This window comes from Sinocyclocheilus grahami, unplaced genomic scaffold (assembly GCF_001515645.1).
Source record: "Sinocyclocheilus grahami isolate Dianchi unplaced genomic scaffold, SAMN03320097.WGS_v1.1 scaffold71.1, whole genome shotgun sequence".
Lineage (NCBI taxonomy): Eukaryota > Metazoa > Chordata > Actinopteri > Cypriniformes > Cyprinidae > Sinocyclocheilus > Sinocyclocheilus grahami.
Window position 1 is genome coordinate 783,267 of NW_015505250.1, and position 11,689 is coordinate 794,955.

At 36.7% G+C, this 11,689-nt stretch overlaps 5 protein-coding genes across 6 annotated transcripts in view; 1 reads left to right on the forward strand and 4 right to left on the reverse strand.

Moving 5' to 3' along the window:
* Positions 1–229, reverse strand: part of LOC107585522 (sorting nexin-5) — a 5,407-nt gene extending 5,178 nt beyond the window's left edge. Inside the window, exon 1 of the mRNA XM_016272568.1 lies at positions 186–229. Coding sequence (XP_016128054.1) covers positions 186–229 — 44 coding nt within the window. The remainder of the gene's footprint in view (positions 1–185) is intronic.
* Positions 230–377: 148 nt separating this feature from the next.
* On the forward strand, positions 378–3,033 carry LOC107585523 (mitochondrial genome maintenance exonuclease 1-like). Its single transcript, XM_016272569.1, has 5 exons — positions 378–390; positions 1,171–1,473; positions 1,549–1,771; positions 1,908–2,040; positions 2,786–3,033. The coding sequence occupies exons 1-5, from the start codon at positions 378–380 to the stop codon at positions 2,915–2,917; spliced, it is 804 nt and encodes a 267-aa protein (XP_016128055.1). The 3' UTR covers positions 2,918–3,033.
* A 50-nt stretch (positions 3,034–3,083) lies between these two features.
* LOC107585507 (glycine N-acyltransferase) lies at positions 3,084–5,073 on the reverse strand. Of its 2 annotated transcripts, XM_016272550.1 has the most exons (6): positions 4,860–5,073; positions 4,563–4,679; positions 4,359–4,467; positions 4,127–4,253; positions 3,532–3,557; positions 3,084–3,417 (listed from the first exon to the last, which is right to left on the reverse strand). In XM_016272550.1, the coding sequence occupies exons 1-6, from the start codon at positions 4,932–4,934 to the stop codon at positions 3,161–3,163; spliced, it is 711 nt and encodes a 236-aa protein (XP_016128036.1). In that variant the 5' UTR covers positions 4,935–5,073; the 3' UTR covers positions 3,084–3,160. The 2 variants fall into 2 exon arrangements, with proteins under 2 accessions (XP_016128036.1, XP_016128035.1); XM_016272549.1 differs by having other exon boundaries at positions 3,084–3,557.
* A 1,154-nt stretch (positions 5,074–6,227) lies between these two features.
* LOC107585509 (glycine N-acyltransferase-like protein 3) lies at positions 6,228–7,945 on the reverse strand. Its single transcript, XM_016272552.1, has 5 exons — positions 7,471–7,945; positions 7,258–7,365; positions 7,046–7,166; positions 6,823–6,952; positions 6,228–6,700 (listed from the first exon to the last, which is right to left on the reverse strand). The coding sequence occupies exons 1-5, from the start codon at positions 7,543–7,545 to the stop codon at positions 6,301–6,303; spliced, it is 834 nt and encodes a 277-aa protein (XP_016128038.1). The 5' UTR covers positions 7,546–7,945; the 3' UTR covers positions 6,228–6,300.
* Positions 7,946–9,239: 1,294 nt separating this feature from the next.
* LOC107585508 (cystatin-like) lies at positions 9,240–10,972 on the reverse strand. The gene is made up of 3 exons (XM_016272551.1): positions 10,676–10,972; positions 9,721–9,831; positions 9,240–9,617 (listed from the first exon to the last, which is right to left on the reverse strand). The coding sequence occupies exons 1-3, from the start codon at positions 10,874–10,876 to the stop codon at positions 9,540–9,542; spliced, it is 390 nt and encodes a 129-aa protein (XP_016128037.1). The 5' UTR covers positions 10,877–10,972; the 3' UTR covers positions 9,240–9,539.
* Positions 10,973–11,689: the final 717 nt, after the last annotated feature.

The following is an 11,689-nucleotide window of genomic DNA, read 5'->3' on the forward strand; positions in this document are numbered from 1 at the left end:
TACTTTTAAACCGCCCCCTGCCACGGTTTTTCTTATTTGTCATCTGTGATCCCTTTTGAGTGTCCTAAAAACTGACGGGGGGGTGGGGTCTTATCACTCAACATACCCAGTTAAAAAAAGTCACCGCTCGCCACTGAGATATATATATATATATATATATATTATATTTATTATATTAAACTCACGCTTCAAGTTCCTGCTTCATTTTGGCATATTCCTCCTTTGTCATGCTCGATTCCCCCTCTCCCAATTTATGCATCTTCTCCCGGGGACCCTCAAAGTCAGGTTTTGGTGGAGCAGGAGGGATCTAAGAAATATTGTAAAAGCAAGACAATTTCATTCAATATAAGACTTTTTGGCTATTCCAACAGTCTACAATGCAGACTGAAGGTCAGTAGAGAAACTTTGTGGCTTTCATGTTGGCCGACAGAATGCCTGTTGCTGATGAGGAGCTTTCATAAATATAGACAATATGAATATGGGGTTAAACTTACAATGAGGCCAGCATATTCCTCAGTCTCCACAATTGTGTCATGAAGCCAGATGAAATCTTCATGCTGTCGTTGCACAGAATATTCCGGCTTCTGAAAGGAACTAAGTGTGGTCTGAGAGGAAGTGAAGAGCAAATCGACACTACGAGTCAAAGACGTACTGTCCTCCAATACTACAGATCATGGTAAGTTACACTAAGATATACATGAATGCGTGCAAGCTATTGACTTATTCGAATGACTATAAATTTGATCTGTTGGCTCACCTTGGTGTGGACGGTAAATTTGACTTTGTCACGTTCACAGAGGGCATCAGGGATATCAATGACGAGAGATGCATCATTGTTCAAGTCGACTGATACAGAGTGCACCTATATAAAACATGATTTGTTAAATTTTGTTACAAATCAGGAAGACGCATTCAAACAAGGACTGAGAACTAAAGGTATCATGTCACATAGAGTCTGTCGTTTGAACAGTTTTGGGGGGAAAAAACTTACAAAAATATTTTATTTCACAGTCTATGCTTATGAACTCAGGTTCATGAGCTCAATTAAAAAAACATGCAAGTAAAGAAAACTTATTTAGCCACCTATCCTATCCCACAAACAGTTTGGAAAAGAGTTCAGAAAAAGCAGAGAAATTTACACAAATAATTTCTACAGAAAACAGACTACAGCAAATACAATACAACTACAACAGCTGTACGGACCTGTCATAAGATCCAGACCGCCTTCAAAACAGCCCAAAGTACCTAAAAACCTGCATCCACTGTTAAATGAGGCCAAAGGTCAGTCGGAGTATGTGCCGGGACCTTTGGCTCGTATAAAATTACAGAGGGACTCTAATAAAACATCTATACCCAGTGTGACCCGGATCCTCCAGAAGACCATGCCACCTGACCAAGCCTTTTACCTGGAAAGGTGGAAGAGAAGGATGATTGCTGAACTCGGAGAGGAAGGGTTTCAAGAATACAGCTCGAGTAAGAATAGTCAATTTTCTTTCATTATTGCTTTTTAAAAGAATTACACCTTCTAATTCATCTGTGTTGTTTTAGACATTTTCAGACAAGGAAAGCTGTTCCATGCTGCCATTGAGGACACTTTCACCCAGGAAACCCCTTCTAAGGAGGACCATGAGTGTCCAGCAGAGGTGTCTGGGTATATAGAGAGTGTATCTAATGTGTTGAATGATATAACAGGAGTGAGAGCTATTGAGAGTGCTGTGAATCATTCTGCATTACGGTACCTTGGTATTGTAGATTGCGTTGCCCAATACAGGTGAGATTCATTTTGTTAAATCAAAGAGTCATATGTATAATAATTTATAATCATTACACAACATGCACTTTTTTTAATGTAGATGAATTTACATGTTGCTCATGTTGAATTTTAAGTCTTATCTGCTTTCATACAGAGGTTCATTGTGTGTCATTGACTGGAAGACCTCAGAGAAGCCTAAGCCCTCCCTTCGCCATACTTATGATAATCCATTACAAGTAGCTGCATACATTGGAGCTTTGAACAGTGACCACATCTACAACTACCAGGTAAACAGCACTATGACACCTTTTACACCTGGTATTAAGATCTGAAGTATACATAATCTACTGTACAAATGTTTAGGGTCCGCAAGATGAAATTAATACTTTTATTCAGCAAGTATGCATTAAATTGATCAAATATGACAGTAAATAAATACATTTGTTACAAAAGATTTATAAGATTTATTACGTTTTTTTGAACATCAGGTTCATCAAATAATCTTGAAAAAAAATCCATCACTGTTTCACAGAAATATGAAGCAGCACAACTGTTTTCAATATTGATAATAAGAAATGTTTCTTGAGCACCAAATCAGCATATCAGGATGATTTCAGAAGGATCATGTGACACTGAAGACTGAAGTAATGGCTGCTGAAATTTCAACATTACTATTACAAAAATAAATTACATTTCAAAATTATATTACAATAGTTTTTAAATTGTAATATTTGACACTATTACTGTTTTGCTGTATTTTAAAATCTCACCGACCTAAACTTTTGAATGGTAATATATGTAGTCATGAAATGGCTGTCCTCAAAACCTGTTCATTATAAGTGGTCACATGTTAATATCTGGTGGATACATTTTTGTCTGTGATAAACCTGGCATTGTATATAACGAATATTGTTGGCTCCTAGACAAAGTGTTTTTGTTCCTCTTTTGTAAGTTGCTTTGGATAAAAGCATCTGCTAAATGCATACATGTATTTTCCATTTAAGTCTTCCATCTAATGTCATTTATGTACAGGTAGAAAATGGCTTAATTGTGGTGGCCTACAAAGATGGATCACCCGCACATACTCACTTCCTGAACTCAGAGAAGATTATGCCATTCTGGGAGAAATGGCTACTTCGACTAGAAGAATATGCAGAAAAATAAAACACCTTTAACTAGTATAACAAATCTAACTGATTCTACACAATGTGTAATTCAACTGTATATGTTTTACATTTGATGCAAAGAATAAACGGTTATGTTTTACACATTTTATTTATGGAACGAGTTATTCATAATTAAAAATAACTTCTTCTTTTTTTGATGGGGGGGCCTTGTTACATAATCCTACATAGCATCTCAGACAGGAGCTAAACAATTGCGATTGGCTGCCCTGATGGGACCCAGTTACAAATCATTAAAGACAAACCAGGCTGCCCTATAATCTGGTTCTTCTGCGAAGCCCAGGCTTGTGAAGAGGCTGTAGGATAAATGGTTCTCTTCTTCTATAAAACAGTATACCGTATAACCCTGAGAGTGGAGTGTCTTTGACATAACGGCGATCAATGCTTTTGCATAGCCCTTTCCTCTGTGTTCTGGAAGTGTGTACAGCATTCCCAGTGCACTGGAAGCATAATTTAATATCCATGCTACTGGTTGATCATCTGAGTCCAGGACACAACAAGAGGGGAAGTTCAAAATCATATTCTTAATCATTAGTTTGCTGTCTTCACAGCCAAACTTCCAGCTACGGTTGACTAGTGCAAGATGAGACTCATTGAGAGAAGACAGCTTCAGTGATGAACTGTGTGTAAAAAGAAGAAAAACAGAACGAATACAATAAGCATAAATTTTTTTTAATGAAATGAATACTATATTTTCTTAAATATTTAGTATTTTGAGATTTCATGGTATTAGACAATATTCACCTTTAAATTATGCAAAAATTCTATATGAAATACTACAAATATTAAAGTATTCTCTGGTTTCTTATGAGAGTATTTTCAGATGTAATTTTATTTGCATTATCAAAGACTACTTTATCATGGCTTTTTTGTAGACTGTACCTCAACATTTTTTTTATTTTTAAGACCATTTACAACTATGTAAATATGTCTGTTATTGTTTGTTCATACAGCAAACACCACAAAAAAAATTCTAAATGTAAAACACATAAAAAGACCACCAGAGGGTTAAAAGGTAAATACAATGATGACAACTGAACAGCACTTAGGTAAAATGTAACAAGGTTACATGTTTCAGTGCTTTTGGTCAGAGACATATTACTGCAATGTAGCTTGGCTTAAACTATGACCGGTCATACAGTTGTATGTCTGAAGTGTGACGTTAATGATTACAGTTGATATACTTCACCTATCAACCTGTGAAAGTTTTGATGGATCTCGAAGAACCAACATGTAGCACACAGCTTCTTTCTTCATAGGTACACCTCTGTTTATAGCCACAAATTCCAGCATCTTCTCATGATGAAGCTCAGCGGCTTGAGACAGTTTACAAAGGAACATGTGTTTGAGACATTAAAGATTTTCAGGGATTCACACTAATGAAAAAAAAAATTTACTTAACAAAAGAGAGATGCAAGTACCCAAGCAAATAAACATCTTCCAATCAATGACATCTGAATGTGCCAGCAGGTCTCTGAGGTAGATATCGTTTTTTGAAAACACAGTCGTGTCTTTGAAAAGGTCTCCCTTCTGTAAAAATAAATAAATAAATGGATTGTTGAACCTCTCATAAATCACAGTGAAACATTCAACCAGGCACTTATGTTTCGCAATATTCCTGATACCTCACGGAATTCAGGTTTAATAAGTAAAACTCTGAACTCTGGCCACTGGTCAGCAAGCACACTAACAGGATCAGCTCTCTGTCCATTTCTGTTGAGTTGGACAATGCATCCATATACCTGTATATTTCCAGGACAGAAAAAAGCGAGACAAAAATAAATGTTTTGCCTACAGAACATTAAAGCGTCACAAATAACTGACAATTAAGTAGCACGTAAAGCATTCTATTAATTTTAACGGTAGCAAACATGACCATTGCCAGGCGAGCTACTTTATTAGCTCAATGAACGCTTTCAAACCTGCAGCGACTGTGGAAAGTAGTTTTTAAGATCTACTTCCAGGGCCTTCAGATCTTCTGTAGTCAGCTGACGCATTGCGAGGTGTTTCCCTCACGTGTGTCGCTCGGCGTCAGCGGGTCTACTGTATAGCTAGCAGTGATTTAAAAGGCACTTATGTTTGAGACATTACCACTAAGTAGGCAGGCAGGGGTTTCAGGTTATTGCATGTAAAAAAAAATTTTTTTTTTAAGTCATCGTGCCACGCATGTACGTCTGGAATAGCGCCCCCAAGCAGAATCGTTTCCGGAACTTTTTTTTTAAACAATATTTATTTCAAATAGATATATCTTATTAAAACACCTGTAATTGAGAGATGCGCATGAGAAAAGGCTTTTTTTGCAAGGCAAAGTAAATATGCAGATAACAGCAATTTTAATAAACTATAAATTATAAAAAGATATGGCTTTCTCCACAAAATGGTAGCTGTGGAGTAAGGTGTACCCGAGGCCAGTTGCATAAACATAGTCACTATGTTAAGAATGTGTCTTAAGAGCTAGTTTGACCAACTAGCAGTTAGCCAAGAGATAATCAGTCTCTTTTCTGATTAACATTGGGCCAATCTTCATTTCAGTAACTGACTTTAAACAGTTATGACCAGTCTAGAAGAAAACAACTTATATGGCTAACTTTTTAAGACTATAGTCTTAGCAGTTTATGCAACCGGCCCGAGGTAGCCCTAACAAAGAGAATCTTTACAAAGAAAAATATGGATTTTCCCTACAAAATGATGTATTAAGATAGTACTGCAGCCAAACAAAGTTTGGCAACATTTTGTATTTCTGTGCAAGCATGATAGTATTGAGAATTATTCAATAGCATTGAAATATCACCTACTTATGGCTGGTATATAAATACCTTTGAGAAACAAATAATTTCTAGGTAAAATAAAATTATTAAATTTGTGTAATTGTTCTCCAGTTTCTCCGTTTACAGGTTGATGGTTTGACCTCTGATCCCATTCATATAACATTTTAAATTAAAGTTACAACACGTTGTCATCAAAATTGATTAAAAATGTTACATTTGTGCATAAAATAGAATTTTATATTTGAATTTACAAAACCTAAATCATCATGTAGTTAAGGTCATTATGAAACAAATTGTGATCGCCTTTATTTTCAATTGCGATATATACAGTGGGGAAAAAAAGTATTTAGTCAGCCACCAATTGTGCAAGAAACAGCTTCACAAACAAGAAAAAAAATGCTGGGCTTGAGGGGAGAGGAAGTTAATGTTTTTGATTAAAGATTACAAGGGCACATAAATTTAAAAAATAATAAATCAATTAAAATAAACACTGCAGTATTCCATTTTAAAAAAGAGAATTGTCCATTTTGATTTCATGATGACTTCCAAGGAGTTTTTTTTTGTCATCAAACAGGAGTATTGATGAGTATTCAGGCTAACAAATGAATTCATACCAGGCAGCCCTATAAGAGAGGTCCTCTGTAAAACCCAAGCTTTTAAAAAGTTTGTAGGAAAGCTGATTGCATTCTTCAATGAAACCGTACACAGGATAGCCCTGAGAATGGAGCTTCTTTGCCATTGTGGTGACCAGGGCTTTGGCATAGCCCTTCCCACGATGCTCTGGCTGAGTGTACAACATCCCCATGGCACAGTAATCATACAACAGCACCCAAGACACAGGCTGGTTGCTCTCATCTGTAATGCAGCATGTGGGGAAATGTCTGATGAGATTCAGGATGTTCCTGTAACCTTTGTCATCCCCTCCAAACTTCCAAGTCTTGTTAACTACATCAGCATGTGACTCATTGAGGACAGACACTCTGGACTCAAGGTCACTGATGAAGGAATCAAGAATATAAGGGAAAGTTTAAGCTTCTATTTAAATGCATCGCATTGTACAAACACAAACTGATATTTATCACTTATTTAAAAAGCTTAATAAGAGTTACCATCTTACCTGGTAATGAGCTCAGGTAAATAACTGGGCTCAGTTAATGTCATAAGGTGCACCAAGGAAAACCCTTTCATACCAACACCCCGAGAAGCAGCAATTTCCTTCAGCATTAGTGAATGACGAAGATCACATCCTAGAAATCAAAATAATCAGACGTTATTAAAATAACCAGAAGCCATATTAATAGTATAATATATAATAAAAACATTTTGGGGAAAAGCCATGCCTCCTATTAGGAAGTATGTGCTCCAGTCAATTGCATTTTCCACAGTCAACATTCTTCTCAGGACTTCTTCATCTGTGCTGTATAGAGTCACCTTCTTCATAAAGTCCTTTGCACGGTCATTCTAAAGATTTCAGACAACATTAGTGATATTGACATAACAGTGGTTAACTTGGACAACATTTTTAAGTAGTTACTAAAGAACATAATCTCACATTTGGATCTGGTCGAACAATGATATTGGTAAAAGCTGGCCACGTATCCACCAACACCTCCAAATGGTGTGGTTTCCCTCTGTTCATAGCGAAAACAAATCCATACACCTAAAAACCAACAGGTATTTGATTCAGTGCGTCTGTAAAAGCACATCAAGCGCGATAACTTACAGGGTTTGCTTCGAAATTAAACGAACGCAGGCTACTACTCACCTTTATGGATTTAGGCAGATGTGTATATAAAGTGGTCTCCGCTATTTTTAACTCATCTGAATTTAAAATTTTCATGTTTCAAAGTAAAACCAGTCGGTAAAACCTGTAGAGTGAATATATTTAGCAGGGAAAGAGATTAAATGTGTCCTATCCAGACCAGATTTAGAAGACGGAAGCTTGGTGAAATATGTAGGATAATATTTAACCTAGGATGAACGGACGTCCAGTTTTTTCCTGGAAAGCCCCGGTTTTTGATGTCCTGTTCCCAACCCGAGACGTCTTCGGAAATGTCCCCGTTTTACGCGTTCAAAAGACCCCGCACATACACTGCAAAAAGCCCGATCAACGTAGTCTGCTGGTTACCAGAGCAATCGTTTATTTTCACCAACAGAGGGCGCTACAAGCTACACTGATGACTTCATGGAACATGATACGTAGAACCCACAATTAAAAACAAAAACATACAAAAATGTATTATCCCAACTTTTTAATTCATAGATAATAACCAGTGTTGGGGAAAGTTACTTTTAAAAGTAATGCGTTACAATATTGCGTTACTCCATAAAAAAGTAACTAATTACGTTACTTAGTTACTTTTTATGGAAAGTAATGCGTTATGTTACTTTTGCGTTACTTTTTAAATTTGGACAGGGCTTGCTTGTTTTTAAAATAAAATAAAAAAAAGTTATATTTTTGGCAAATATAAAAGCCTTTTCACACCAAAAGTGAAAATTAATAAGCCTCAGGCTGAAGGGAAAGTACATTTACGTCCGTACAGTAGAATGCAGAAGAAGACATTTCAACACACTTCAGCAATAAAAAAACACACAAATGTTTGTCTAGAGTAATTTTTGCTTGTTAGTACGGTTGAACTGGATCATCGAAGGTCAGAAGCAAAGACAACGGTTAATAGAATGGGATTAAATATATAAAGCATATTTGTGTTTAACATTTAATTATTGCAGGTTTGCGTCATATTCAGAGTTGCATTATTTTTATTCATTTTGAGGAATACTGAATCTGTGTTTTTTGTGAGTGAGATTAATTAATGCATATTCATATTTATTTTAGAACTACAGTAACATCATCTGATTTCTGTCACCATGGCAACACCAGAGCTGTCAATCAATAAAATGGGAAAAAAAGTAACTTGCGTTACTTATTTGAAAAAGTAACTCCGATATTCTCTTATAGATTAAAAAGTAATGCGTTACTTTACTAGTTACTTGGAAAAAGTAGTCTGATTACGTAACTCGCGTTACTTGTAATGCGTTACCCCCAACACTGATAATAACAAGTAAGGTTTCAATTATATTTTGACCACTGAACAAGAAAATGTCCCCGGTTTTAATTTCAGAAACCTTCTTCTGCTGTTTTTAGGTAATCTGAATACTGCAAACTGTACCAACTATGCTTTGATGAATTTAAAGTAAAATAATACTGCTTTATACTTTGCTTTACATTGCTGTAATGTCTGTCATTGCATTAGTAATTAATATTGAAATATGATTTTTTTTTTTTTCAATTGTAATGACAGAAAGAAAAATAATACAAAGTTCCAAACAAATACATCAGTTCTGGTAGCTCTTATTATACTGTTATTATAACAGACATTTTACTGTTGGATTATTGTTTTCTTTATGTTTATGTATACATACATAAAATAATACACAGGCCTACACTAACACAGCATTTTCTAGAATTTGTAACGCCAAGTCATTATGACTTCCATAATAAATGTAACCAAATAAACACAGCACACAGACATATTGTGTTCAACCATGTTTTAATAGTAAAGGATGAACTAATATAGAAACATGCGTTTTATCATTTAGAAATTCCTACAAATTGTAGCTTTTTTTCAGAGCAGTGGAGTCTAATGAGATTACATGATTATGTGTTAATGAAGCATTCTTTCATCATGACTTGTTGTTGACAGGTTTTCAGGACAAATAAAATGTCTATCTGATCAAGAATAAAGACTTAAAGTTCACCATTATTACCAACAGCAAGTACATTTTATTGCTGCTTGAATGTTGAAAAGCCCCAAACTGCACTGGTCACAAGCTCTACATGCAAGTGTTTTCAAGGACTTTAATGTTGTTCAACCATGGCTGGCTCCAGACCGTTATTTTGCACTGAGAGACCTTGAAGGGAAAGATAAAAATCGGTCAATCTCTTTTAACATGGAAATTTGAGAAATGTAAACAGATAATCACAATATTGTAAATTAGACAACGTGTATCTTACCTGTGCAACACTGGGATCCTCATGAATGCTGCACAGGGTCTCAACTCCACCCTTTCTGCAGTTGGTTCTGCCCACTTTCACAGTGAAGATGTATTTCAGGCCAGAGACAACCTGGAGCGTCAACCAGAAACATGTTCAGACATAGTTGGGCCAAGCCCGAGTTTAAAAACAAAAAACTGTCTGTCGCCCAAAATTTTTCTTAAAAGAAATGATTTAAGTTAGAGGCAGCCACTGTGTTACAAAGTCATGCTGGAGAAAGCCCTCTCTCTCTCTCTCTCCAAATTTCAATATTTATTGAACATGTCTAGCAAATCACATCTGAACAATCTTTTACTCTCTTACCTAGCATATAATATAATAGCTTTCAAGTGGAGGCAAACAATCTGTTTGTTCTCTTTGAACAACTGGGAACAATTTTATGGTTCTGAGATTTGAGATTACACAGAATTTTGAACAAATCTTTACATTAATTTACGGTTTTAACATAATTTTGGTCTCTTCATTATCCTAAGTACCTTTATCAGTTTCTCCAGTAACTACTCATTAGAGTAAGGTTAGATACTTAGTCCAACTATAACAACAGTGACAAGACTCTAATTTCATTTATACTAACAAATTTCAATGGTTTGCCATTAAATTCTATGGCATATGGTTACACTGAAAAAGATAATAGTCACTACTTGACTCTTAATTAAAAAACATACTTATAATGTACATAAAATAACGTCTTTTTAAGAAATGAATTCATCGAAACAGTGTGTCATACGTACACACCCCTCGGACTGCCAGTAACACTGATTACGCCGCGTCTTGCTCTAAACGGGCTCGTTATGTCATCGTTACTCATGTCATCGTGACAGCGCTCGAGGAGGAACTTTATCACTGGGTGCGATTCAGCGACGTTCCCAGTTCCACCGATTACAAACCGAATAAACGTTTAAACTACGTTACTCACTTGTTTTTGGACCTTGATGACCTCGGAAACCTGACGCACAAACGCATCGTTGCTTTGTCTGTTGTACTGGGCCACTGCGAACTGTAACGCATTCTGAACCCCTTCATCGTTCATGTCTGCATCCATAGGGGCTCCAGTCAACCCAGCGCTCGCCACGGCTAAAGTCACGGCCAAAAACGACACAATCATCTTAATATACATGCTTGAACGGGATTAATTGACTCGCCCTGATTTGTTCCTTCCTTATGTCGACAACCCAAAACTGCAACCAAATCTGAGATTATATAAACAAGCGTCACTCCCTGTAGCTCTGCGTGCAGGGGCGGGGCGTCGTGTCTCTACCAATCGGATTCAGGGAGAGGCAATGGATTTGGAAAAATTCATTGTTTTATCTTTTTTAATTTAAAGGGGTCATATGATGCTTTTTTAAAGATCATTATTTTGTGTATTTGGTGTAACAGAATATGTTGACATGCTTTAATGTAAAAAAAACAATTTTTTAAAAAATTCTGTACATTATTTTAAGTCCTCTATGCCCCGCCTCTCTCAAACGCTTCGTTTTCTACAAAGTCCCTCCTTCTGACAAGTGCAGTCTGCTCTGATTGGCCAGCTGACCCAGTGCATTGTGATTGACCGAACACCGCAAGCACTCGTCGGAAATGTAACGCCCCTTACCATAATCGCGAGCTTCATCTTTCAAAATAAATGTAAAGACAGAGCCCGAAAGGGGAACAGAGGCTCTGACAGACACAGTGATGAAGCTGGTATGTGTTTGCAGTACACAAGCCACGGTTAAGACAGCTGACTCCACTGTGATGTGTCTCGCTCTCTCTCTCTCTTGCTCGCTCGCGCGCGCACGCACGCACACACACACACACCTCTCTCGCGCGCGCACACACCTCTCGCGCGCGCACACACACACACACACACACACATGAGCAAAACTCTGCATTTGAACAGTCAATAGCAAATACTTAAACTAATAACAAAACAGTAGCTGATTCAGAAGCGCCA

Excerpts from the sequence above, each read along its gene's own strand:
- LOC107585508 (XM_016272551.1), bottom strand. The coding sequence starts at position 10,876 with ATGTATATTAAGATGATTGTGTCGTTTTTGGCCGTGACTTTAGCCGTG. Across the intron at positions 9,832-10,675 it reads TCATCAAGGTCCAAAAACAA|GTTGTCTCTGGCCTGAAATA; the intron begins GTGAGTAACGTA and ends TTGACGCTCCAG. Across the intron at positions 9,618-9,720 it reads AGGATCCCAGTGTTGCACAG|GTCTCTCAGTGCAAAATAAC; the intron begins GTAAGATACACG and ends TTTCCCTTCAAG.
- LOC107585507 (XM_016272549.1), bottom strand. The coding sequence starts at position 4,934 with ATGCGTCAGCTGACTACAGAAGATCTGAAGGCCCTGGAAGTAGATCTT. Across the intron at positions 4,680-4,859 it reads ACTTTCCACAGTCGCTGCAG|GTATATGGATGCATTGTCCA; the intron begins GTTTGAAAGCGT and ends GGAAATATACAG. Across the intron at positions 4,254-4,358 it reads GAAGATGTTTATTTGCTTGG|CCGCTGAGCTTCATCATGAG; the intron begins GTACTTGCATCT and ends AACTGTCTCAAG.
- LOC107585523 (XM_016272569.1), top strand. Across the intron at positions 1,772-1,907 it reads GATTGCGTTGCCCAATACAG|AGGTTCATTGTGTGTCATTG; the intron begins GTGAGATTCATT and ends GCTTTCATACAG. Across the intron at positions 2,041-2,785 it reads ACCACATCTACAACTACCAG|GTAGAAAATGGCTTAATTGT; the intron begins GTAAACAGCACT and ends ATTTATGTACAG.
- LOC107585509 (XM_016272552.1), bottom strand. The coding sequence starts at position 7,545 with ATGAAAATTTTAAATTCAGATGAGTTAAAAATAGCGGAGACCACTTTA. Across the intron at positions 7,366-7,470 it reads ATCTGCCTAAATCCATAAAG|GTGTATGGATTTGTTTTCGC; the intron begins GTGAGTAGTAGC and ends GTTGGTTTTTAG. Across the intron at positions 6,701-6,822 it reads TTACCTGAGCTCATTACCAG|TGACCTTGAGTCCAGAGTGT; the intron begins GTAAGATGGTAA and ends TTCCTTCATCAG.